At 59.0% G+C, this 24,169-nt stretch overlaps 3 protein-coding genes across 9 annotated transcripts; 1 reads left to right on the forward strand and 2 right to left on the reverse strand.

Moving 5' to 3' along the window:
- The first annotated feature begins 1,350 nt into the window (after positions 1-1,350).
- POLD2 (DNA polymerase delta 2, accessory subunit) lies at positions 1,351-9,244 on the forward strand. 6 transcript variants are annotated; one of them, XM_059885407.1, is made up of 12 exons: positions 1,351-1,395; positions 1,844-1,982; positions 2,644-2,903; positions 5,922-6,043; positions 6,246-6,369; positions 6,531-6,645; positions 6,789-7,017; positions 7,304-7,384; positions 7,535-7,692; positions 7,905-8,032; positions 8,521-8,622; positions 8,979-9,244. In XM_059885407.1, the coding sequence occupies exons 3-12, from the start codon at positions 2,684-2,686 to the stop codon at positions 9,137-9,139; spliced, it is 1,440 nt and encodes a 479-aa protein (XP_059741390.1). In that variant the 5' UTR covers positions 1,351-1,395; positions 1,844-1,982; positions 2,644-2,683; the 3' UTR covers positions 9,140-9,244. The 6 variants fall into 6 exon arrangements, with proteins under 6 accessions (XP_059741390.1, XP_024846238.1, XP_024846236.1 ...); XM_024990470.2 differs by having other exon boundaries at positions 6,819-7,017; XM_059885408.1 differs by having other exon boundaries at positions 1,371-1,538; positions 1,885-1,982.
- A 102-nt stretch (positions 9,245-9,346) lies between these two features.
- Positions 9,347-19,079, reverse strand: AEBP1 (AE binding protein 1). Its single transcript, XM_024991120.2, has 21 exons — positions 18,491-19,079; positions 16,435-16,836; positions 15,817-15,879; positions 15,618-15,689; positions 15,339-15,473; positions 15,182-15,262; positions 14,650-14,727; positions 14,443-14,526; positions 14,271-14,324; positions 13,519-13,628; positions 13,302-13,441; positions 12,920-13,004; positions 12,679-12,823; positions 12,497-12,582; positions 12,209-12,332; positions 11,742-11,938; positions 11,469-11,648; positions 10,917-11,268; positions 10,697-10,836; positions 10,453-10,552; positions 9,347-10,233 (listed from the first exon to the last, which is right to left on the reverse strand). Exons 1-21 carry the CDS (start codon positions 18,741-18,743, stop codon positions 9,602-9,604), a joined length of 3,513 nt encoding a protein of 1,170 aa, XP_024846888.1. The 5' UTR covers positions 18,744-19,079; the 3' UTR covers positions 9,347-9,601.
- On the reverse strand, positions 18,868-20,937 carry LOC112446407 (uncharacterized). 2 transcript variants are annotated; one of them, XM_024991122.2, is made up of 2 exons: positions 20,082-20,937; positions 18,868-19,278 (listed from the first exon to the last, which is right to left on the reverse strand). In XM_024991122.2, the coding sequence occupies exons 1-2, from the start codon at positions 20,157-20,159 to the stop codon at positions 18,868-18,870; spliced, it is 489 nt and encodes a 162-aa protein (XP_024846890.1). In that variant the 5' UTR covers positions 20,160-20,937. The 2 variants fall into 2 exon arrangements, with proteins under 2 accessions (XP_024846890.1, XP_024846889.2); XM_024991121.2 differs by having other exon boundaries at positions 19,038-19,278; positions 20,873-20,937.
- Positions 20,938-24,169: the final 3,232 nt, after the last annotated feature.

Below are 24,169 nucleotides of genomic sequence, written 5' to 3' on the forward strand. Positions count from 1 at the left end.
TTGACAAATGCCTAATTAAATGACAGGGGCAAAATGAAGTAACGGGTAATTAGATGGGAAGTTCAGCTGACCTGCACAAGAGGAGGGCCAGAACACATACATGTTAGGGCAAAGAGTCAGGCTGCCTCGGGGTGAATCCTGGTTATTACTCACATGGTGAATCCTGCCATGTGACCTGTGCCTCAGTTTCCGCATTTTCAAAGCGTTATTTGAGGATTAGTTGAATTAGTATGTGTCAAGAATTTAAAACAGTGTCAGGTCCACAGAAAGGGCTTTTATGTGTTATCTTTAACTATTACCTGCTGCTCCTCCTGCTGCTAAGTAGCTTCAGTCTTGTCCGACTCTGTGCGACCCCATAGACAGCAGCCCACCAGGCTCCCCCGGTCCCTGGGATTCTCCAGGCAAGAACACTGGAGTGGGTTGCCATTTCCTACTTTGTTCCAAAAACAAGACCGGTACTTGGGAAACAGATGCAGAGTGAACCAGAAAGGCCTGAGACTGAATCCCGGCTCTGGTTGAAGCCAATAGGAAGCTTCATGCGGAAGGGCCACTAGGGCTCGTTTAGGAATTCTGTGGATTGGTGGAGATGCGGAAAAGAGCCCCCATGAAGTGGAGGATGGCATGGGAAAGTCTTGGTGGGTAGGCAGGAGTGAGAAAGGTGAGGGGCAGTGAGGACAACAGAGACTGAGGAGTTTTGGGCGGAGGCTGGGAGGCCTGTTAACCCTGTGCGTAGGGCCTTAGACAGCCAGTTTCCCTAGTCCTGACCCTAACTCTAAGCCCTCTCCCGACTTCCAGTATCCCAGTGCCCCATCTACTCCTCGGGCCTGCGGCGGAGTAATCGCTGCAACCATTGGCCTCAGTCCGCCCACCCTGTTGTCAGCAGTGCCCACTGCAGAGGCGGGCACCCCAGAGGGGTCCTGTGGTGGCGCAAAGAGCGCCAGTTCTCGAGAACGCGAGGTGACTAGTCTGACGAAGGGCCGAGGTCTGTACGACAGTGCGCACAAGCATGCGCACGGGTCCCTAGCCACTGGCCCCCACCCCCTTCGTTGCCCAGCAACCTGTGGGGCGTAACCCTGCGCACGCGCAGGGCTAAGGGGCGGGGTACGTGTCTTGGCTTGCGCAGTGAACGTGCGGATTGGCAGGGGGCGGGGCGAGGCGGTGGGCGGGCCCCGCAGTGATTAGCATAATAAACCGCGCGGGACTAGCGAGATACAGCAAGGGTGGGGCGAGGTGCGCGGAGTGGCGGGAGGCGGTGCGCGGTGGCGGGCGGGTCCCGCGGTGAAAAGCATGGTGGAACGCTCGGTGATTGGTGGGATGCCTCTGTGGGCGGGGCAAGGCGCGCGGATTGGCGGGAGATGGCGCCCGGCAGGGGGCGGGGCCGTGGCGTGCGGAGAGGTGAGTAGGGTCTTGCTTCCCTGGACCTCGTGGAGATGGGGTGGGCTAGCTCTCTTGGTGTCCACGCGTGGCGGCGGGTTAAGCGGCATCTCGCGAGGGAAGTCTGAGCAGGGTCTTTGCTGTACCCCCAAGACGGCCCCAGGGTGCGTGCTGGGGCCGTGGTCTGGGGCTTCAGACCGAGCGGCTCCTTTGAGATTGCGGCCGGAGTGCAGATTGCGGCCGGAGTGCTGCCACTGCTCTGCACTTTGGGGCAGAAAGTTAATTCAGATACAGTTCCGGCCCAGTATCTGTTCGATAGGGACAGAATTCAAGCCACTTAGAGCTGTAAAAAAACGCGGTGGGGTTAGATACCGGTTTTAGTACCACATACTATTTAACCCATTACATGCGAACTGTTATCATCCCTGCACGCCTGTATAGACTGAGCTGCTCCACGTATTGATCTTAGGACCTGCTGTTGATTTGACGTTCTTGGCACATCTCACTCAGGCTCGGGGCTGCTTTTGAAAAGTGGGCTTAAATGCTGCTACCTCTGGTCTCCTAGAGCTCTAATTCTACTCAGAGGAGGCAGACAATAAGCTTAAAAGGTATTGTTTGTTGAAAGGTAAATGCTATGAAAAACAATAAACATTGGAGGAGCAGACATGCCAGGGGAGGGATGCAGGAGAAGGTTTGAGCACACCTGAAGGAGAGATGGCAGTGGACCATGCTTGTATGGGAGGGAGGAGAGCAGTTCTCCTGGTTGTGGGGGCGGGGTGGGCAGGAGGGCAGGACCAGTGGGGCCGATCTCTGAGGCCACTGTAGGAACCTGGGGTTTTATTCCATGAAACGGGGGCCGTTTGGAGGGTTTTGAGCAGAGGAGTGACTGATGTATGTTTTGTTATTTAATCATAAGCTTATTATTTTATGGTAGGCTTGTATAATAATAAGGCTGTCTTCACGCCCTGAAATGGGGCAGGTGCCAGGGAGCTGGATGGGGGCAGATGAGGAATCCCCTCATGTGGGGCGTGTGGAGCTTGAAGCCCTGATAGTCATCCAGGTAGATGTGTGGAACGGGCAGTGGACACTTGAGCCGGGTTTCGAGAGCTCTAGGTGGGAGAGGCATTCCCTAACTTGCTCCATCTCCCTTTTTGGATGCAGGTTCCTGGGTGAGACATGGGTAGCCAACACAGTAAGTTCCAGGTGCTGTTCTGGCCGTCTGCTGTGCATGTGGGCTGGGGTTGCAGGACTGCATTTGTGTTTTCACAGGGACCACCTCCTCCTTGGCTTGGACACATCAAGCAGGGCCATGTTTTCTGAGCAGGCTGCCCAGAGGGCCCACACTCTGCTGTCTCCGCCATCAGCCAGCAATGCCACTTTTGCCAGGGTGCCTGTGGTGACTTACACCAATTCCTCGCAGCCCTTCCGGCTGGGAGAGCGCAGCTTTAGCCGGCAGTATGCCCACATTTATGCCACCCGTCTCATCCAGATGAGGCCCTTCCTGGTGAGCAGGGCCCAGCAGCGCTGGGGTAAGTAATGAGGTTGGGGAAATGCTTCCAGGTTTGTTGGATATGTATTTCCTGCCCCTTGGGGTCGTCTCTCTTTCCTAATCAAGTGACCTGGACAGTGCAGACCTTCTTCTTTCTTCCTGGTTCTTCCTTGGTGATCTCTCCTGCTTTAAGTTATTCCAGGTGAAGCAGGACTCCCACCCTCCCCACCCTGCACCACATTCAACTTTCGGGTGATGCTGCATCACCCCGTTCTTAATATTTATGAGTGGCTTCTGGGACTTCCCTGCTGGTCCAGTGGTTAAGACTCCACGCTTCCAATGCAGGAGGCATGGAAGAGGAATTGGAATCGATCCCTGGTAGAGGAATTGCAATCCCACATGCCACGTGGTGAGCAAAAAAAACCAAAAAAGAGTGGCTTTCCATGTAGTTTTGAATTAATCTGTTGTGCCTTTAAACAGAAACTTTGTAGGTAAAATTGTGTCTTACTCATTTTTATTGCCTTCCCCCCACCCCCAACCGCCACCTGGCACCAGGCATGCTGGGTCTCAGCCCAGGTCGCACATTGGAAGCACTTGAAAAGCTTTGTAAAGCTCTGGCTCCCAGGTCCATTCTATCCCGTCAGGTCAGCTGGGTTGTGTGCATGTGTGCTAAGTGACTTTAGTTGTGTTTGACTTTGTGTGACCCTATGGACTGTAGCCCACCAGGTTCCTCTGTCCATGGGATTTTCCAGGCAAGAATACTGGAGTGCGTTGCCATTTCCCACTCCAGGGGATCTTCCTGACCCAGGGAACCCACATCTCCTGCATTGATAGGCAGATTCTTTACCACTGCACCACCTGGGAAGCTCTGGTTTTATTAATATTATAGGCAGCCAGGCGAATACGTGACCCAGTCTCCTAGCTACTGCTACTGCTAAGTCGCTTCAGTCGTATCCAACTCTGTGCGACCTCATAGACGGCAGCCCACCAGGCTCCCCCGTCCCTGGGATTCTCCTAGCTACATCATCATATTAAAGATGTTTTCCGTTTTCTTTACTTCAGGCAGAAGTATTATTCACCTTTTCTCCGCCACATAAGAAGGGTCTCCTTCCTCTGGCCTTTCTCTTGCTTTCCTTGACATCCTCAAAGACATTCTCCTCGAGCCAAGGTCAATGTCACCTTTTAACCTGCTGTGGTACCAGGTCTCTCTTCTCACAAAGCTGCCCAGTAACAGGAAACAGCTGTTTTATTCTGCTCACAGAGTAGGGCCAGGAATTCGGACAGGAGCCCATGATAAGTGGGGCCTTGACTGGATGAAGGACAGTGGGGCAGCATCCCTCACTCACCACGTGGCTTCTCCATGTGGCCGGGTTTCCTCCCCAGAGCTCAGCCTCTGGCAGAGTTCGTCTCTACTCACAAGTTTCCTGAACACCTCAAGCCCTTTCTTGCTGTCATCTCTCCCTGCATCTGGCATACTCCATCCCCAGGCTTCCTTCACGACCTCACTTTAAAAGTCCTGTGCCTTGAGAGGCTGCCTGGGCCAGGAGGGCCTTCTCGGCATCTACTGCCTTCGCTCCCGTCTGTTCGTGGCACTTGTCCCAGCAGTGGATCCCTCATCTCCTGCTGTTGCCTCTCCCTCTGCACCGGAAGCTCAGTGAGAGCAAGGATGGGCCTTCGGGTTCACTCTCTGTGCTGGAGCCTGGCCTGGTGCCCACAGGCTGGAATGGATGGATGTCCTCCTGTCAGCACAGGGGTGTGCAGTTCTGCCTGGTGCTCAGACGTGCATGTTGGATCTCAGCTGTGTAGCCTTGGACATGTTACTTAATCTCTCTGTGCCTCAGTTTCCTCAGCCAGGTAGTGTGTGATAATATCTCCAGTGATATGTTGTCGGGGGTAGAAGAGCTCCAGGCTCAGGGCTGGGCACAGCTCCCTGGGGCTGAGTGAAGGCTCAGTGGATATCACGGCTTTGAGATCTGTTGTTCCCGTTGGTGTCTGGCATTCTATCTAGAATGGCGGCATTGTGCCACCCTCCCTATCTTACTCTGAATTACTCTCCTTTGCTCCCCAGGGTGTAGATCTGTGGAATGTTATTGGTTCGGGTTAGGGCAAGAAGGGCTTGTTTTGGAGAACCCAGCTAATGAAAGGGCTGGTCCCAAGTCCACATCATCCCATAACCCTGTTAGCGTTTCCTCCAGGCTTAGGGTCTAAGTCCTAACAAACTCTCAGGCCTTTGGGGCCTTGGCTCCTCCCTCTTGCCCACCCAAGTGACCCCTGCATTCCATGGCTCTCCCACGCCTGTCTTGCTCCTCATCCCTGACGCTTCCTGTTTGTTCTCTCTGGGATTTCAGGAGCTCAGAGTGAACAGGGCTGTCTGACTTTACAAAGAACAGAACAGGGTGGATGGGTATATGAAGTTTGAATTTAGGGTATCTCTTTTCAGAAGACAAGGCACTTGTGGGGTCGATAAAATAGACTTGCAAAGGAAATTATAGTGTTGTCCAAGCAGGGCTGTGTTGAGACTTGGCATACCTCTTTCTAAAAATCAGTGTTATACTTTAGGTATAAGTGAGGGAACTCTGCATTAGCGTCCCATGGCTGCTGTCATAAACAACAAGGCCAAAACTGAGTGCCTTCAAACAGCAGAAATGTATTCCCTTCCAGCTCTGGAGGCCAGGGGTCCGAAATCCAGGTGTCGGCAGCACCACGCTCCCTCTGATCCTTCTTTGGCCCTTCTAGCCTCTGGTGACTGACCCCGCACTGCTGGCCTGTGGCCGCATCCCTCTGGTCTCTGCCCCTGCACCATCTTCACGTTGCCTTCTCTGCATGTCTGCCTCTCCTGCAAGGACACCCAGCATCCAGAGCCCCTCTGTCCTCCTGGGGTCGATCCTTTAGGTCCAGGGGGTCCTTGCATTTGATGTTCTCTCCCTCTTGGTGGAGAACAGGGCCCTAGGGCCACAGTGCTCAGTGAGGACTGGGCCAGTGCTTCATGGGGCAGAGGAGGGCCACCTGGTCTCTGAGCACATTCTCTTTGTGCTGAGCACATTCTCTCTGAGCACAGGCAGTGGAGTCCTAGTGAAGAAGCTGTGTGAACTGCAGCCCGGGGAGAAGTGCTGTGTGGTGGGGACCCTCTTCAAGGCCATGCCACTCCAGCCCTCCATCCTACGGGAGGTCAGCGAAGAGGTAAGGCCAGCTGGCTCACACACGTCATCCCCAGAACAATGTTCCCATCCCAGAGGGCACGATGGGGCTACCTGCCTTGGATCCAGAGAATCAGGGCTGGGCCTCTGCCATAGGGTTGCTGGCTGCAGGGCCATCTCACTGATCGAGCACCGGAGCCTTGCTGGGCCCTGGCCTCATGACCACTGCCATCTTTGAATTCCAGCACAACCTGCTCCCCCAGCCTCCTCGGAGCAAATACATCCACCCAGATGATGAACTGATCTTGGAAGATGAATTGCAGCGTATCAAACTGGAGGGCACCATTGATGTGTCAAAGCTGGTCACAGGTAGGGAGTAGAGAGGGGGTGGCCTGTGCATCTGGGTGCTGGCTCACACTTGCATTCCCGGAGCAATGAATTTGGGTTTAGGGAGAGAGTTAGACTATGGTAGCGTGTTGGGTGGTAGCCTCTCGGAGGCTCCTCCCAGACCTGATCCTGCTCCTCCCCAGGAACGGTCCTGGCTGTGCTGGGCTCTGCAGGAGATGATGGAAAGTTCCTGGTGGAGGACCACTGCTTTGCAGGGCTTGCCCCTCAGAAGCCTGCATGCCCCCTCGACACAGACAGGTGAGGAGCTGGGGCCCAGGGTCCAGGCAGTGGTCCAGGGGAGTCACAGTCGCTGCCTCTATCCCCCCTGCTTCCTTGTGATGGTGAGGAGCCTCACCAGTAGCTCCAAACAGCCCTCTTGGGACATCCCCTTACTTTCCCAGCACCCAAGAGGACCCCGACTTCTCTGGCAGGTTTGTGCTGCTGGTGTCTGGTCTGGGCCTGGGTGGAGGCGGGGGCGAGAGCCTGCTGGGCACCCAGCTGCTGGTGGACGTGGTGACAGGGCAGCTTGGGGATGAAGGGGAGCAGTGCAGTGCCGCCCACGTCTCCCGGGTCATCCTTGCCGGGAACCTCCTCAGCCACAACACGCAGAGCAGAGACTCCATCAACAAGGTATGGTGCCCACCTGCCTGCATTCAAGCCTCTCTTTCCCCACGGAGGGTTGGGTATGGGGTCTTGCAGATCTGATGACCCAGGAACCTCTGGTGCTTTGGGACCCAGCCTCGTTCTCAAACCTCCCTCCTGAGGGTAGTGTGGGGACAGAGGCCCAGAACTCTTACTGTCCCTCGATAAGTCAGGCTTTGCTCTGCTCTCAGCCTCCTGGCAGGGGCTCTGGGTGTCCCTTTGATCTAAGTCTCCCTTGAGACCTGACAGCCTGTGTATGTACTTCTACTCCCAGGCCAAGTACTTGACCAAGAAAACCCAGGCTGCCAGTGTGGAGGCTGTCAAGATGCTGGACGAAATCCTTCTGCAGCTGAGCGTGAGTGAGCTGGGTCAGGCCAGCGCCTGGGACCAGGAGTGTCTGGCGGTGCAGATGGGCACTGAAAGGTGGGCAGGGGGAGTGGACTCCAGCAGGGTGACTGTGGACGGCACTGGGCCCCACAGGCTCCCCTGCCCCTGTGCCCTCCAGGCCTCCGTGCCCGTGGATGTGATGCCAGGCGAATTTGACCCAACAAACTACACGCTTCCCCAGCAGCCCCTGCACCCCTGCATGTTCCCTCTGGCCACTGCCTACTCCACGCTCCAGCTGGTCACCAACCCCTACCAGGCCACCATCGATGGAGTCAGGTAGCCCCACTCCAGCCTGATCCCTGGCCTTTTGCCTTGGTGACAGCAAGAGGGGAGGATGGGGCCCAGGGGTGCAAGAAAGCCCACCTGGGATTGGGCTCTTTTTCAAGCGGGGTTTGGGAACCTGCTATGAGGGCGCCGGGCCAGCTGTTGTGGGAGGAGCACAGATGATGGCCCCCCCAGGGTGGGGTCAGCCGAGCCTTGACTTGCAGATTCCTGGGGACGTCGGGACAGAACGTGAGTGACATCTTCCGATACAGCAGCATGGAGGATCACTTGGAGATCCTGGAGTGGACGCTGCAAGTCCGGCACATCAGCCCCACAGCCCCTGACACCCTAGGTAACGGGGCTTAGACATGTGAGGTGGGAGCAAAGGGTCGGGGAAGACCAAAGGGGCTCCACTGATGCTCAGAGGGTTCCCAGCATGGATTTGCACCCACCAGCCTTGCTATGACCTGTCTGAGGAAAAGCCCCAAAGCGTGACCTTTGTTTTGGGAGCTACTCTGGAGTCTTTATCTCTGTTTATGGCCAAGGCCCTACTTAGGGCTGAAGGCTGTGGGAGCATGTTGGGAGCTTGAGCCAGTCAAGAGTCCCGCACCCTGCCCCCTGCCCACCGAGAAGGACAGAGGCGGCAGCAGCACAACACACTGCCCTGCCTCTGGGGTCACAGGGCCAAGTCTGGAGGGATTTTTGTTGTGACGGCTGCAGGGTCTTATGTATGGGATGGTGCCCCATGTCCTACATGGGACAGCCCCATCCCAAACGTGCAGATGTCTCCTGTGTGAGGCTGAGAAGTCCCACTCTCAACTGTACTTCGTCCTCCTCCAGGTTGTTACCCTTTCTATAAAACCGACCCATTTATCTTTCCGGAGTGCCCTCACGTCTACTTTTGTGGCAACACCCCCAGCTTTGGCTCTAAAATCATCCAAGGTAAGTTCTGTCTTCTGCGGGCCCCAGGCCTGGGCTGTCATGAGGGACATGCTCTCCCAAGGCTCACAGAGAAGGCCTGTGTTGGGTGTCCAGGCCCCCGTGGGGTGGACAGGCCAGGCTCTGCAAGGGCTGAAATTGTCCTGCCAGAGCTTATCCTGGGCAGTGTGGCTCTAGCTTTGGACCTTTACAGTGTTCTTGGCCCTTTTCATTTCTGGCCTCAAGGAGCTTCTGTGGTCAGCGCTCCGTGGTGCTGATGGCAGGGGGTGGGGGAGGGCTCCTGTTTACCTCTTGTGACTTCCCTTTGAGATCGGGCTCACCCAGAACCTAAGATGGGCTCCCACCTGGCTTCTTTGCAGGCCCCGAAGACCAGACAGTGTTGTTGGTGGCTGTCCCAGACTTCAGCACCACCCAGACCGCCTGTCTCGTGAACCTGCGCAGCCTGGCCTGCCAGCCCATCAGCTTCTCAGGCTTCGGGGCAGAGGATGAAGACCTGGGAGGCCTGGGTCTGGGTCCCTGACTCACAAAGGCAGCCTTGTCCAGAGAAGCCCTGGCCATTCTTTCCCTGTGGCGTCAGCACTATGACAGCTTTGGCTCTGTAAATAAAGCCTAACTATTTACTGGTGTTGAGCTGGGCAGTCCCTGTGTGGGGCTGGGGCACTCCTGTGGAAGGAGCCTCCCTACTCCTCCCCTCTCCTGGCTGGTCAGGATGGCAAGTGGTCAGTGATACATCTGCCAGTGAGCTTGGTTTATTGGTGTGGCCTGGGCAAGTGGTTGAGAAGTCTGCCCTGGGGCTTGCTCGTCCAGCCCCATCCCAGTCCTGCAGCGGAGAAGCAGGTGACCCTGGCTCTTAGGTCTCCATCACATTCATGCCCCCTCCTGGCAGAACCCACACCGGGGGGCCTTCCCTGTGCTGATGGCCGCGGAGCGGGTCAGGGCAGTGTGACTACTGGTGCGAGCTCGTGCGTTGGCAGACCTGTTCTCAGAAGTCCCCAAAGTTCACTGTGTAGGTCTCAACTGTGGTGAAGGGGAAGTCTGGGCCCGTGACCATCTCTCCTTCCCCCTCCTCCCCTTCCTCCTCCTCAGGCCCCAGCTCTGTCCCAAACTCCGTCACCACCTCCGTGTAGGTCTCCGTCTCCGTCTCCGTCTCCGTTTCCGATTCCTCCCAATTGACTGTGGTCTCTGGTAGAAACTGCCAGGGCCCCAGTGTAGAACTTGGGGCTGGGGAGGGGGCAAGGTCGGCAGTGGGGAGCAGTGTTGGAGTGGGAGGGGGCGATGTGGGGGTCGTGGCTGGGCTCGTGGTGGCATTGAGGCGTCGGAGCCGCATCTGTTCGCGCATGCGCAGCCGATACTGCAGGCGGCGGCGTTGCATGCGCCTCTGCTGGGGGGTCATGGGGCGCGATGGGTCGATGCGTGGGATGGGCCGGTTCCCGTTCATGGCCATGATCTCACGGATGCGCTTCCAGTTGGAGCGAGCCAAGATGAAATTGCACTGAGTGGCTCCAATGTCATAATCCACGTTGCAGGTCTTCGAGCTTGGGGTGTAGCCCTCCGCGTGGGCCGTCACGCGGTACTCACCAGGGTTCAGGATACGCCAGTAATCGCCACCACTGGCTGCAGAGGGAGGATGGGTTTGGCTATCTAGGAGTGCCCCCTCCCTCCCAGGCCCCACCTCTGTCTGAGAAACCTGCAGCCCCTCCAGCCCTCCCTCTGGTCAGGATCCAGAGGAGCAGGGACTTCCTGGGCAGGGCAGGCCAGACTTGTTTTGCCAAGGGCATGCATAGGTTTGGTCCCCCATCTTGGGAAGTGGGGTATAGTTGTACACTTGTGTACCTGTCTTCACTCCGTGGTTAATGCCACTCACGGAGATGGTGGCATTGGCTATCGGGATGCCTTGCTCGTCTGTCACAACCCCCTTGATGCCACGGTGAACCTGCAGGGAGGAGGCAAGGTGGTGTCTACATGGCCTCCCCCCAGGCTGTTTCCCTGTCCTGTCCAGGAGGTCCCCCAGCCCTTCACCAGCCTCTCCCCAAATGCTGCCCCACCCCTCCGCCAGTCCCCACGGTGGCCCCCACACCTGCTCCATGAAGGTGAGCAGAGCTTCTTTGTTGTTCTCCCACTCTCGGGGCAGCTCGCTCTCATGAGGGAACTTATCACAGCCCAGGAAGATGGAGAGCTCCAGGCAGTTGGTGTGCAGGTAGCTGAAGTCGTTGATAGCTGGGCGGGGCAGACACAGAGCCGCAGTCACCCCTGCCCATGCCAAATGCCCCACCACAGACCCTCCCAGGCCAACTCACTCCCAGAGCGGGGTTTCCACTTGGCCCCATTGACGATGCCCATGCCACCAGTGTAGTCCTGTGCTTGGCATCCTCCCCTGTAGGGCTCAGTCATGGTGAGGTGGGTAGAGGCGAAGGAGATGGCCAGCCAGCGGAAGATGGCGTGGTCTGGGGTCTCCTGGGCCTCAGATACCTCTTCTTCATCCTCTCCCCGGGCGGCTGCCATGGCCGCAGCCAGAAGCTGCTCCTGGCTGGGTGTGCGGGCCATATCATAGGGGTAGGACACAAGCCGCTCGCCACCGTTCAGGTTTGCCCCCAGCACGAAGGGGTTCTTCTCCATCCAGGCAATGATGGCCCGGACCTCCGTGGATACCTGGGGGTGGCCAGGGGAGAGGTCTGGTCCACAGCCTCCATCATCTGCCATGCAGACCCCTCAGCAGTACTCACATCCCCTTGGTCCCTCGGAGACCCTGCAGTCTCAGCACCTGGGCTCAGTCTCCCTCAACCCACCCCCAAGTCCCAAGCTCTACCGGGACTTGCCCCCAGGCCCTATTGGCCAGGCTGTGGCCTCACCGTGGCATCTGGAGAGAGGTAGCGTTCAGGGATGGGCAGGTTATTGTTGGGCACCCGGTAGGGGACCCATTTCCTCTCCTCAGCTCCCCAGAGCACCGAGTTGAGATCCGGGAAGTCCTCATAGATGTCAAAGCCCTCCTCCGTCCACAAACCCAGTGCCCAGTTCCCAAACTCTGAGCCCTGGGGAAGCCGGGAAAGAGGGGGTCAGCATCAGCAGCCCATTCCCAGCCCTGCCCCACCAGGCCCCACCCTGACCCCCTTCCCTCCACCCACCATCTGCGCTGCCACCTCGTAGCCGTCAGGGTTCAGCGAGGGCACTAGGTGGATGCGCGTGTCCTGCACCAGGCTGCGTACGCGTGGGTTCCCATCGCGGTATTCGCGGCACAGGTATTGCATGAGTAGGAGCAGCAGCTCTCGGCCCAGCACCTCATTGCCGTGGATACCAGCTGTGTAGCGGAACTCAGGCTCCCCTGTGAGGGTAGGAACCTCAGCAACCAGCCAGCCTCCTGAGGCCTGAGGCTCAGGGGATCTGAGGAAGGACCCAAACCGGCCTCACTCCCAGACTGGGAGTGGCTGAGGCTTGCAGGGCCCAGGAGGGGCTCCAAAGACACAGGTGAGAGGTGGTGAGCTGGCAACATCAACAGTGCAGGCTCAGCTGCAATACCGGGCCTTGCCTCTATCTGTTGGGCTTGGGGAGGACCAGGCTTCCAGGGGGTCCTGGGGGCTGCAGGGGCCCTCACCCAGCTCGTGATCCCCGGGATTGTCCGAGATCTCCATGGCATAGATCTTGAGCCCTCGCGAGCTCTTCCCCAGGCTGTATGTGCGGGTGATCGTGGGGCACTGCTCGTTCACCACCTTCATCAGCTGGGTGCCAGAAAAGACAGGGAGTTACACAGCCTGCCCCCTGCCCCCAACCCACCCCCAGTGACCATGCCTCTCCCACGGCCCTGTCTGTTCTGTGGGGAAGCACCTGTTAGCCCTGAGCCCAGTGCCTGGACAGGACCCCAGCCTCAGGACAAGCACCCCACCTGCCGCATGTCTTTGTAGTTGTGGTGCCGGAAGTCCAGGTCATCGGTGGTCACCACCTCGTTCTGCGCGTAGTAGCTGTGGACAGCTGCAGAGAAGGCAGGACCTTGAGCAGTCCACCTGCCAGCCCACCCCAGGTTGCTCCAGCCACCCGTCCGTGCCCCTGCCAGCCCCAGGCACTCACGGGACACGGGGCACCCCAGCACCTCCAGGCGCATGCACAGGCTGCCGTTCCAGGTGAGTGGGTAGATGCGGATGAAACGGGCCACTACCGGCTCCGGGAGCTCGCTCAGCACGGGCGTGTCCTTATCCACGTTCCCGTGGAAAGTCTGGGAAGAGGCAGGCCTAAGAGCAGCCCCCAACCCCGGCGGAGACCCACCTGTGGCCCAGACGAGGAGGGTAGAGCCAAGGGCTCAGGTGCCCACCATTTCCTCGTAGCCGTTGGTGTACATCACCCACGTCTGGCTGTCGTTGCTGAAGCCCACGAAGAAGGAGGTCACAAAGTCGTCACTGGGGGGCAGATGGTGGTCAGGGCAAGGCTGCTCTCCCCACCCCAGGCTAAGGCCCAGGCCTTCAAGCGGCCTGAGCCCTCTCTTCTGAGCCCAAGAACCCAGAGCTAGCACATGTGGGGCTAGCTGGGGGTCTAGAGAGGCTGCCATGCCTGCTGCATGGCTATGGGTGGTTGCTTTGCTCATCTGGACTCAGGGAGCTGACAGGCCATAACCAAGGAGAGGGGGTTCAGACGGTTCTGAACGGGACTCAGAGCCACCCATCCCTACTGAGTGCCTGTGAGCCCAGCAGACGTACTGGATGCTGGAGTCGCGGCCCTGGGTGATGACGCCTGTGAACTTGGTGGTCCTTCTCGTGTCCACCTCTATCCACTGGGTCTGGGAGTCATCCTCAGCACACCACGCCCCATCGTAGTAGTCGTCCTCAGTGTCGCCAGCCTGTCAGGGACAGCAGGGAGGCTGAGCGTGCAGGGGGCCCCTACGCAGCGGGGAGAAGGGCCCAATCTGACACCCACCTGCATGTTGAGCCGGCCTCGCTGTGCACCCAGGCCGTGGCGCAGCATGGAGGAGGCCCGGATCTGGTTGTCCTCAATGCGGTGTGACTCCATCCCGATGGGGGGGCACTCTGGAGACACGGCACCCCAGGCTAGTGGCCCATTGGCTCCACCCCTCCATCGGTCCCTCCCTTCACCAAACCCAGAATGGAGGATCCCAGTACCCACTTCCCCTCACGTCAGGAGGTGCCAGTTAGGGCAGCTCCACCCCAGCCCATACTTCCCCTCCTTGGGCCTCAGGTTCCACCTCCGGGGAATGTGCTGAGGATGCCAGGTGCCAAGGGGCCATGAGGCCTACATGAAATCACAGGGACGGCCACCCCAGGGCCTGACCCGTCACAGGCATTGTCTGTATCAGGGCCATCTGCACACCTGCCTTGTGCCCTGAGCTCTGTCCCTGGGGTCAGGCCCAGGGCAGACACTCCAGGGTCTCTCCCTTTTGCACCACAGGACTTTAAGAGCAGGAGAGAGTCCTGGAGGCCTAGAGTGCCAGCAGGAAATCTGGGTTTGGGACTCGCATGTGGCCTTGGATGGGTCACTTCTCCCATCATGCTTACCCAGCTGCTATTGCCCCGCCCCACAGCCCTCATACCCACCCTACAGCCCCCACACATACCCACAGCCCCCACCACACCCCTGTCCCCATATCCATCCTGCAACCCCTCCAACCCCCGCTGTCCTTACACACCCTAGCCTCTACACCCCTCACTCACTGATTTTCTCTACTGGAGCCCACTCCTCCTCCGACTCCTCACCCTTCCGGGGCCCTGGGGGGCAACAAAGGGAGGAGGCAGTGATAAGGGTCCCAGAGCATCTGGGAGTCTGGCTGGCCTCTCGCAAGGACCCATGCTGTGTAGGCTGAGCCCCCAGCCCCCAGAGACACACCTTTGGGGTCCTTGCCCTTCTCCACAGTCCATTTGTCATCTGTCTCCTCTTCCTTGGGGCTGCTGCCCTCCTTTTTGGGTTTCTCTGAAGGATGGAAGGTGGGAGGGTCCTGTTGGCTTAGCCCCGGAGTTCAGGAGGCAGGTGTTGTGGGGGTCAGGCCTGCACTGGGGGCTGGCCCAGGGGTGGGGACAGTCTGGGTCCACTCACTCAGCTCTTCCTTCTCTTCATCTGTTTCCAGGCCAGTGTCGGGCTTCTGGGGCTTGGGAGGCCGGAAGTAATAGTCCACTGTGGGGAGGGAGAGTCCTGATGAGAAGGCCTGAGGCTGGTCCCAGGACCCCACCCCAGCAGCTCCCAGCCAGGTTCACAGGAGCCCAGTGGGCAAGATGAGGAAGGGAATGGAGTCCAAAGGGACCGTGCAGGAGGGAGAGGAAGGCGGCAGCTTTGAAGGGAAGAAAGTCCCGAGGGGTGAGGGGTGGCTAGGACCGGCGGAGCTCAGGAGGGTCAGAGAGTGACACCCACGGAGCTGAGGAAGAATAGGCCAGAACAGAGGGCAACAGGGAAGAGCTAAGTTCAGGAGCCAGGAAGACCCAGCCTGATGGAAGAGATCAGATGAGGGCAGGCAGCTTGGAGGGGGTGGCGGGGACAGTGGGGTTGGTAAGGTCACTGCCACCAAGCTGGAGATACAGGTGGCTTGGCTTTGGGATGCAGCTGTGGCAGGCGGGGGGCCCTGGGCACTCACTGTCATCGTAGTTGGGGATCACGTAGCCGTCCTCATAGTCGGGGAGCAGCGGGGGTGGCAGGGGCTTCAGAGGTGGCGGCTCTGTGGAGGTGGGAGGCAGGGGTGGGCCAGAGCCCCCTCTCCTGGCACCCCCACCCCAAGTCTGCCCACATCCTACCGATCTTCTCCTCTGGGGCCTCAAAGCCCCGCCCAGGCGGCTCAGCCTTCTCCTCAGGGCGCTCAGGCCAGGGCCTCTCTGGCCTTCTCCTGCTGGGGGGTGGCCTGGGCTGCTTCTGGCGGCGGATGTATTCAACTAGGGCAGAGGGTGGGCTCTGAGCCGGGCCAAGGTCAGGGAAGGTGGGGCCTCCGAGTGGACTATCATAAACCCGGGCAAGGGGTCAGGATCTAGCTGGGGAGGCAGGGCAGGTGGGCCTCCCTGACGGTGGACCCTACTCACAGTCCTCGTAGTCTTCCCGCTCTATCTGGTCATTGTAGTCCAGCGTGGGCTGCTCCGTCTCCTCCTCCGGCTCTGGGGGAGAGTGCTTGTGGCCACCTCGTGGAAGATACTCCCTGATGCCCCCACCTAGCCCCACCCTGGAAACCCAGCAGGCCAAGGTGATTGGTCCCTTGAGGCCAGGTGGCTGGTGCCCACTCACCAGGCTGGTGCTCCACGTCGGTCTCTTCTCCTGGACCCCCCCAGGGATCTGGGAGGGGTCCACCTGCAACACAGACCCCAGGGGCGTGTGGATGGGAGGCCTACCCTGACCACTGGCTCCACAGCAAGGCTCCACAAGACCTGGGCCCTGCTGACACCCTCTGAACAGCTCACTGGGGAGCTGGGCTGCTTGGGCCTGGGCTGCTTGGGCCCTTAGCGCCCTGCTGGCACTTCTGGAGGGACAGAGAGCTGGATAGTTTTCTGGGGAATCCAGGCACCGCTGTCTGGGAGGATCTGCTGTCCCAGCAGGGGGGTACCCTGCAGGCTCACAGCCCAGTAACACACGGGCAGGTGGCTCTTGGGGGGCTCAAGGGTCAGAGCCCAGGACCGTGGAGAGCTAGCCCCACCCACGAGGCCACCAAACACTCCCTCCCCAGGGAAGGAGTGGTACTGTGGGAGCCTCAGCTGAATTGCTGTGTCCATGACAACAATGAGGCCCCAGCACCCATCTGGTCTGAGGGTCTGCAAGAGGCAGGGACTCAGGGACCCACCCTCACCACCACCCCTCTGCAGCCCAGAAGGTCAGAGCCGCTGAACCCCAGAAGAGCCCAGTACACACCTCCCTCCTGGGGTAGTTCCTCGTGGTCAGGGCTGAGGAGTGGGGGCAGTGGCCATTGCGGGCTTTCAGAGGGGGTTGGGATGGAGAGCTTCTTCCCAGCTAGAGGCCTCTTGGTGGCCTTGGGGGGCTTCTCCTTGGGCTTCTTGGTGGCCTTGGGGGGCTTCTCCTTGGGGGGCTTCTCCTTGGGGGGCTTCTCCTTGGGCTGCTTCTCCTTAGGCTTCTTGGTGGCTTTGGGTGGCTTTTCCTTGGGCTTCTTGGTGGCTTTGGGAGGTTTCTCCTTGGGTGGCTTCTCCTTGGGTTTTTTGGGAGGCCTAGAGGACCCCTCCGGGGGCTGCTTGGTCGCCTTGGGGCTTTTGTCCTTCTTCCCTTTCTTCCCTTTGTCTTTAGCTTTTCCCGGAGGCACTGTTCAAGATGCACATTCAGGTCAAATCAATGAAGAGCTCCCTCTATGCCCTAGGTATCCCACGCAAGGTGGGCAAAGGGGCTGTTGGTAGTTCTGTGTTTCCCAAATCAAGGAAACTGAGAGGTTAAGCCACTTGTGGTCATGGAAGAGCTGGGGTTGGAACCCAGGCTTTCTGTCTGCGAGACATGTTATCACCACCACACCTTGGCCTGGTTGGCTCAGCTTCTCAGGAGCAGGCCCTCATCCTCCCATCTGCCCAAGAAGCACCTCACAATCCACTCTTTCTCCACATGGCCCCTTGGCCAGTCAGGGCTCACTATTCTGTACTGGTCATGGAAAGAGCAGAGGGTGACTAAGCCACCAGGCCTGAAGGAGCACCCAGTCTGAAGGGGGAGGCAGTCTCATTCCTCTCACACAAAGTAAAGGGCATGGGCCTGGGGCCCCCCTGGAGCTAGAAAAGCTTCACAGAAAAGGGATACACATGCATGATCCCCCGTCCAGGACTAAGGAGCCTGGGGCAGGTTGGAAGCCATAACCACAGGGTATCCTAGGGCCATGCAGAGGCCAGAGGGACAGGCAAGTACTGCAGATGCCTGCCCATCTCAGAGTCTGGGGGAGGGAGGGAGCAAGGGCAGGGCCTGGGGTTGCCTGTAGGAATCTTCCAGGACCCTGAGCAAATGCCGCTGAAAATATAATGGAGTTGTGGGGGCCACGTGACTGAAATACAGGAAAATCTACAAAATGCAGACAGCCAGGAGAAATAGAGCTGCCCCAGCAGCAAGCAAGAGGCCGGGACAGCAATCCTGGAATGGAGAGGGGTGCTGAGACGGGTCCCAGAACCCATCCCCCGGGGTGGGGGAGGAGCCAGGAAAGATCTAGAGCAGGACAAAGGGGAGGGGCTGCTGACCTCAGGAATGATGGATGGTGCCTTGGAAGTCTCCTGGGAGAGAGATCAGCAAGACCCTTGCCCACCTTCCAGAAGGTCATGATAAACAGCTAAGATTTATTGACAACTGATTATATAAGAGGCACTAGGCTAAATGCTTTGGTGATGTATCACCTCATTTAATCCTCACAATAACCCTGGATCACTGCCCGCTGCTCCTGGAAGCCTTGAGGAGACAGGAGGTCTTCTGCAGCCCATTCCCTGCCTCTGTACTCCTGGAGTAGGAGGCCAGGCAGCAGAGCGCTGGGGATCCTTCCCAGGGGAGGCTGGATGCTGGGTCTCTGGCAGTGGTGTGGCACAGACAGTGTGTGCCACAATCAGGCTGAGTGGCCCCATTGAGACAGCAGGGCCCATCACCTTCACACTACCCTGGGGAGGGGGCTGCCGAGTCCCCTGTTAGCTCGAGTCTAGTCCCTCCAGGGGTTTGCGGGCTGTGCAACAGGGACTGGGAGGACCCAATCCACTGGGTAGCGGACCTGCTGGATGTGTCCCCAACCTCAGAGGGCTACCAGCCAGCGCTGACCTCTGCCTGGCACACTGTCCCGCCAGACATCTGGGCTCTCTTGTGCCTTACGGATCCACTCCTCACGCTGGGCAGACTGGACATCGGCCAAACCCTACCGAGGCCCGCCATTCTCACCTGTGGTGCACGGCTGTCCGGGCGGCCCCCCATCACGCCAAGGGCCACCCCTACCCAAAGCTCTTACCCTCTTCGGCCACCCCCGGACGCGCCCCCGGCTTGCCCCCTGTCTGGGGTTTGCGGGCGGGAAGGGTGGGTTCAGGGGGCGGTGGGGCCTCCACGTCGTCCTCCCGGGGCTCGGACTCCAGCTCGGACAGGAAGCCCTCGAGGAACTCCTCGATCTCGTCGTCGGTCAGCACCGTCTGCGGGCGCCCCCCGGGGCACAGCGCTAGCAGCACCAGGAGGCAGCCGAGCAGGGGTGCCCCGAGCAGGGCCGCCATGGTCACAGCACACACTGGGAGGCAGGGGCGCTGGGGAGGGGGCTCCGGGGGAGAGGTGCGGGGAGGGGGCTCCTGGGAGGGGCGGGCAGGGGACTCCGGAGCGGCGGGGGGTAGGCGGGGGTTGTTAGGGGAGGGGTGGGGGGTGATCCGGGGAGGGGCGGGTGGGAGGATTAGGGGTGGGTAGGGGACTCCGGCTTGCGGCGCGGGGGTGCTCCGGGCCAGGCAGTGACTCAGGGGTCGGTGGGGGCTCAGGGATGGTCAGGGGGCTCCAAGGCGCTGGCGGCGGCTGGGAGCTCAGGTCCCGCGTGGCGCGCTCCCGCGCGGACCGCCTTCTCCAAAGCGCCAGTGGCGGCCGGGGCGGGGGCGCCGGGGCTTCCGGAGCCGGCTCCCCCCACCCGGGGGGAAGGAGGAGGAGGAGGAGGAGCCGGGCGTGGACGGAGGGGCTGCGGGGGGGCTGAGCAGTCCAGGCGCCGCGCGCGCTTGGCACTTCCCGAAGTGGGAACTGCGGGCGGTGTCCCGGACCTGGGCCCCGCGCCTAGGAAGGAAGGCCCAGGGGAAGGAGGGCTGGAGGGATTGTGAGGTCCTGAGGGTGCTAGTGGCAGGGCTCCGACGCCCCTGCCCAGCTCTGTCTGCAATACCACCCCCAAGCCAGATGGGAACTGGAGGCGGTGCCCCAGGGATGCCCCAGAGCCTGCTGGAGGTGAGCGGGAACCCTGAGAGCAGAGCTAAGCTATGGATTCTGGCCTCGGGGACCTTACCCCCTCTACAGACCCGCAGGAGAGTCCCAACCCATCCCTTCCTGTCTCTGGAGTCTTCAATCAGACATTCAGCTAACCCCCTAGGTCCATGAGAGCCCGTTCCTATGCTGGCCCTCAGGGAGACACCACACTTTGGGAATTCACTGTAGCCAGGGACAGGTGCAAAACTGCCCTGAGGACGGCTAACTGCTCTGTTGGAAGTAGGATCCCCCATTTAAGATTGCCTCTCCCTTCCGACGATACTGACATACAAGGACAAGTTTGGAGGGGAGTCAGAGATGGAGCAAAGAAGGAGGAGATGCCTTTCACATTTTATTAAATTGTATGCATCATTCATAGAAATGGGCTGTCAGGGGCATGGAGGGACTCAGCCCGGACACAGCAATTTCTATACAAGTTCAGGGCGTTCTTGCCCTCTCCTGAACTCCCAGCAGCAAAGGGAGGGACCCCAGATTAAGAACCCCAGAAAGGAGGCAGGAGGCAGCAGATAAGACACTACTCCTGAGGACGTGCACCAGCTGAGAGAGTTGGTGGGTGCAAAGCTGTGTGCTGGAACCTGCCATGGGAACAGATCACTCACCACCTGAATCGGAGCCACAGATGTTTTCGGGCAGACCTCTTCCCCTATAGTTTCTTTTACTGTTTCCTTGGTGAACATTGCTTGACCTCTAGGGATACACTGTTTTCCCAAAAGCTGACATCCCAACAAGGACAAACAGGCATTCCTCTCTTTCCTCTTACCAGATCCCAGTTTTTTAAAACTGTGTTTCCTGTGCCTCCATCTATCGCATTGATTGGGGGGGGTGGGGTGTGGGGTTGTGGTACATAGATGGGTTAGTCAGACAATCCCAGATCGATTAGTAATGTCTGCCATGGGTGCCATGTGCTGCCATGCGTGCCTGGTATTTCCACGTGGCTTCTCAAAGGGCAAGTGTTGGCTGGCTTCAGATGGGTATGACACCCAAGGCCAGAGCTCCCAGAACATTCCTCCTTGATGGGATGAGGAAGCAAGAAAAGTACACCTGGAGCCTATGGGACAAGTTTAGCAGCACTCAGCCCTGAACCAAGGTTGTCTGTCTCAGGAGGCCCTGAGATGATGAACAGGAGGCAGCCGAGGAGGAGCGCTGTGGGGGCTGCTGGCTCAGCCCCGAACTGGGGGCAGGGGCAGGACCCAGGGGGCTCTGCCTTCTCTCACCTCTTTCTTCCAAGGCCCTCCCTTCACTCCCAGCTCCTGTCGCTTCCCTGAGGAGACCAAGGCCACCCACCTGGGCTCTCGGAGCACGCCTCACCCCCACCCCTAGTCAGGCCTCCTTGTCCCTGTGCTGACCCTGCCCTGCTGTCCTGGCAGAGTAGGATGGAGCAAGCTCTTACCCATAAATGTCCTCTGCGAGCCTCTGAATCATCGTTCTCGAAACTTCTGTCTTGGAATTTGTTCTGTGGCCCCCAGTTGAGTGTGTCCAGTAGGGAGGCCCGAGGCTCAGGGGAGGGGGCAGCTCTAGAACGTCACTTCCCTGGGAACAGCTCCCAAGTTCAGCTGGCTCACACATGGATCAGATTTGAGCTCCACATCCTCTGCCAGGGAAAATAGAAGCCATAAGAAAATTAAAAAGAAATAAAGAGAAACTTTTCCTCAGCCACAGTGAGTCACCGACAGGAACATGAGCAAGGACTTGTGGGAAGCTGGGCCCTGGAGTGGGGAGGCAGGGGGCTGGGGGCCCTCCCCGCCTCCCTTGAGGGTCTGGGCAGGTGAGGGGGCTGGTGACTGCTGTCTGTGCCAGGCCTGTATCTCCCCTCAGGGAGCAGGGCTGGGACTCCACTCAGCTTTCAGACCTGCACTCAGGAAGTCGCGCAGACCTGGGCCCATGAGGAGACGCCTGTCTGCTGAGGAGCCCTGTCATCTAAGCCAAACTCCCCAAGGGCAGCAGCCCAGGCCAGGAAGAGGCAGGCCAAGAGGTGGGAGGCTTGATGTCTCCTGTGGCTGCCACTCACCCTCCTGGGGTCCAGCGCCCCTTGCCAGCAGGTGGGGCATCTGTATCCAGGTCCAAGGATTCTCCTGAGCTAGTCTGGGAGTCTGCCAGACATCTTGGGCCCCCCACTACCCCCCACCTCCAGCTTCCTATGGAGAAGCCTGGGCCTTTCCCTCGGGCACAGTGAGGCCTGCCCTAGGGGCCACAACAGGACTGGACTTGACAGGCAGAGGCAAAGTGATGTCTCACCCTGGTGGACCTATCCTTGCTGCTTCCAGAGTGGGGAGGGGGCATTCTGGGGGCAGCTGACATGGGCTGGGGAGGGAGGGAGATGGTATGCGTAAAGTTTTCCTGCAGCCTTGTGAAGGTCAGGCTGGTGGAGCCCACAGATGCCATGGTGGGGAGAGGAAGAGGTGTGGCCTGTGCTCTCAAGCTCTGACCAGACTGGGGTGGGTCCTGTTTAGCTCATGGGCCAAGAGCTCACCTCTGAGAGCCATTGAGAAAGGCCATTGTAGGAGGGCTGCCTGCCAGGGTGGGAGGGCCCCAGGAGAGAGACTGGGATGGGGTGCAGGGTGCTGCCACCTTGGGTCAGGAGCAGGGACACTCCAGAGGTGTGTAGCAAGGTCCATCTGGGAGGAATGGTGCAATGAGGAGGCCCTGTGGGTTGCAGTGAAGGGCAGGAGGGGGTGGACATGTAGGCAAAGCTGTCATGTTGGGGCACCAGGGCCATTTGGCCCCTTTCAGTAATGCCCCCAGCGGGGTGGGGAGCCAGAAGCTCCCACATTGGGAGGGGGTGAGGAGGTGGAGCAGAGATGGGAAGGAATGGAACCCACCCTCTTCCCACTATGGTAGGGTCATTCATACAGGGGTAGGGAAATCACTGTAGGGCGGGGGCTTGCCTTGTTAATCTTTCAGATGCGACAGCTTCCTGGGTGAGAAGAGGGACCCAGGATGGACCTGGGGCAGGGGGAGAGGGCTTTCTTGCTTCCTCCAGCTCATCTCAGAAGCCACTATTAAAACTATGACCTTGAATAACTTGATTTTCTCAGGCTGTAAGTTGAGGGGGTGACTCCATGACCACTAGCAGCTCCCCACCCCTGATTGGAAGGGTCTCCCATTCAGACAGTCCATGTCTAGCAAGATTAGCATCTGTCTTTGCACATCAGACAATTTGGACCTCGAGGCAAGTCTGGCCGGAGCCTCGGGAAGAATGAGGATCAGTTCCTTCCTAGGGTGGATCCCAGGTGACCTTGACCCCATTCCCCCCACCACAAGACCTCAGAGTTCCTGTCCTACAAACCTGGTGACCACACCCTCCCCACGAGATGGGGAGACAATGGAGTGGTTCCATCCAAGCCACTCTCCACATCCAGGGAAGTTAGGAGTCCCTAGAGGAGGATGCCCCAAGCCGTGAGTCTATTCTAACAGTCTCAGCAGAGTCTCTGCCCCAAGGGGCACCACGTCTCAGCTTCCTGAGTGCCTGAAAAGATGTCCCCAGGCCATCCTGCCAGGATCGCTAGCCATGTCAGCAGCAGAACTGCCTCATCCCAAGTCACTGTGGCCAGAAGGTCTGTGATCTCATCACCCTCCACCTCCCAGTCCCCACCCCACCACAGCACCAGCCCCTCCACTCTGGGTCCCCAGCAATCTGAGCACGTGACTGTGGGTGTGTGTCCCTGACTGCAGCTCATGTGTTCACTGGGCAGGTCTCCACAGAGCTTTCAACAAGGTCCAGGCCTGAGTGTGGCCCGGAGACCCAACAATTGTGGAGGTAGCCTTCCTCTGAAGACGTTCAGGTCAGAGGGATCAGGATGTGAGTGACTAGACTCCCCGGAACAGAGGGCACAGGGGTGGACATTGACCCCCAGGGATATGGAGCTCTGCCTGGTGAGTGAAAGGGAAGGGAGCTCCTTGTGGGAGAGGTTCTGCTTCTCCAGGCTCAGACTCCTTACATCGGTAACCCATGTCTTGGGCCCCAGCACGTGGGCAGTGGACTGGATTTCAATTCTTGTGGCGCACGTGCAGCAGCTTTCCCCGTATTCATGTGAGGAAACTCGGGCTCAGGGGGAAGAGACGTGTCCTCATCAGTGATGGTATGTCTGTGAGGCCAGACTGAATGCTCTTTCCCTTCAGTTTATATAGTCTCTGGCACCAGGCCACAGGGCCACGGGGCCACCAGCCCATCCTGCTGAGACTCGAGCATCACCAGGAGCCACCCTAGTGCCTCAGCCTGGGCAGAGTTGGGAAACTCACCTGCCAAAAGGACCAGTATGTCGCAGTTCTAACTGGGGCAGCCTCAGAGCACCAGGAGGTTTGGGTCCCCGAGGCAGCAGCTCAGACACAGGCCAGCTGGCCAGAATGACGGAGACCAAGGAGGCGTGAAACTGGATGGCTCAGGAAGCATGGTGTCTGGACCTTAGGCACCAGGATCAAGCACCAGGCCCTCCCAGTCTCCTGGAGTCCTGAGTCTGCCTCCAGGGACCAAGGAAGAAGGACCCAGGCCCACCCAGTCTCTCTGCTCCTCCCTCTCCGGGGGCGGGGGGCGGGGGGGGGGGTGCCCTGGAAACGCCCTCTGTCTGCAGTCTGGATGTTACCAGGGGATAAATCTGCTCAGGCTCACCAGGAGGGTGGTTCCCAGAGCCAGGGGACCCGGGGTCTCCCAGACAGTGTCTAGTCGTCCGCACAACTGGCCGAATGATTT

The sequence above is a fragment of the Bos taurus genome, chromosome 4, assembly GCF_002263795.3.
Source record: "Bos taurus isolate L1 Dominette 01449 registration number 42190680 breed Hereford chromosome 4, ARS-UCD2.0, whole genome shotgun sequence".
NCBI lineage: Eukaryota > Metazoa > Chordata > Mammalia > Artiodactyla > Bovidae > Bos > Bos taurus.